Source organism: Apaloderma vittatum, unplaced genomic scaffold, assembly GCF_000703405.1.
Source record: "Apaloderma vittatum isolate BGI_N311 unplaced genomic scaffold, ASM70340v1 scaffold24332, whole genome shotgun sequence".
Lineage (NCBI taxonomy): Eukaryota > Metazoa > Chordata > Aves > Trogoniformes > Trogonidae > Apaloderma > Apaloderma vittatum.
Window position 1 is genome coordinate 8,465 of NW_009705656.1, and position 400 is coordinate 8,864.

Genomic DNA, 400 nt, shown 5'->3' on the forward strand with positions numbered 1-400 from the left:
CGGAGCGACTGGCAGGTCCCTGCAGCCACGTCTGCTCCCAAGCCGGCTGTTCTGAACGCTCAGCTAACCCCCTCTCAGAGCAGGGTTTGGATAATGCTCTTCCACCTCTTTGGCTTAATGCGCTGACATGCGCTTGAACCCAGACTGCAGATAAATATCCCCAAAATTCTTGAGAGAGCTGAATGATGGAGCCGGCTTGTACCCAGCCAAGGTCTGGGACCCTTGGAAGAAAGGCGATCCAGATCTGTTCTTCTGAGTGTTCCTGGCCAGTTTATCTCCAGTTAATATTGTTTCTTTTTCCCCTTTCTCAAGCAGCCCCAGAAATAGCTCTCACGTCCCCTGTGGTCCATGCGCTTCCCGGCCAGCCCGTGTCGCTGCCTTGTGTGATCCTGGCTGGGAA

The 400-nt window shown here is 54.2% G+C and overlaps 1 protein-coding gene across 1 annotated transcript in view; it reads left to right on the top strand.

Moving 5' to 3' along the window:
- The window catches only part of LOC104270981 (hemicentin-2-like), a gene marked incomplete at both ends in the record, with an annotated part of 27,861 nt that overhangs the window by 8,393 nt on the left and 19,068 nt on the right, over positions 1-400 (top strand). Inside the window, one exon of the mRNA XM_009865515.1 lies at positions 313-392. Within this exon, the coding sequence (XP_009863817.1) occupies positions 313-392 (80 nt within the window). The remainder of the gene's footprint in view (positions 1-312; positions 393-400) is intronic.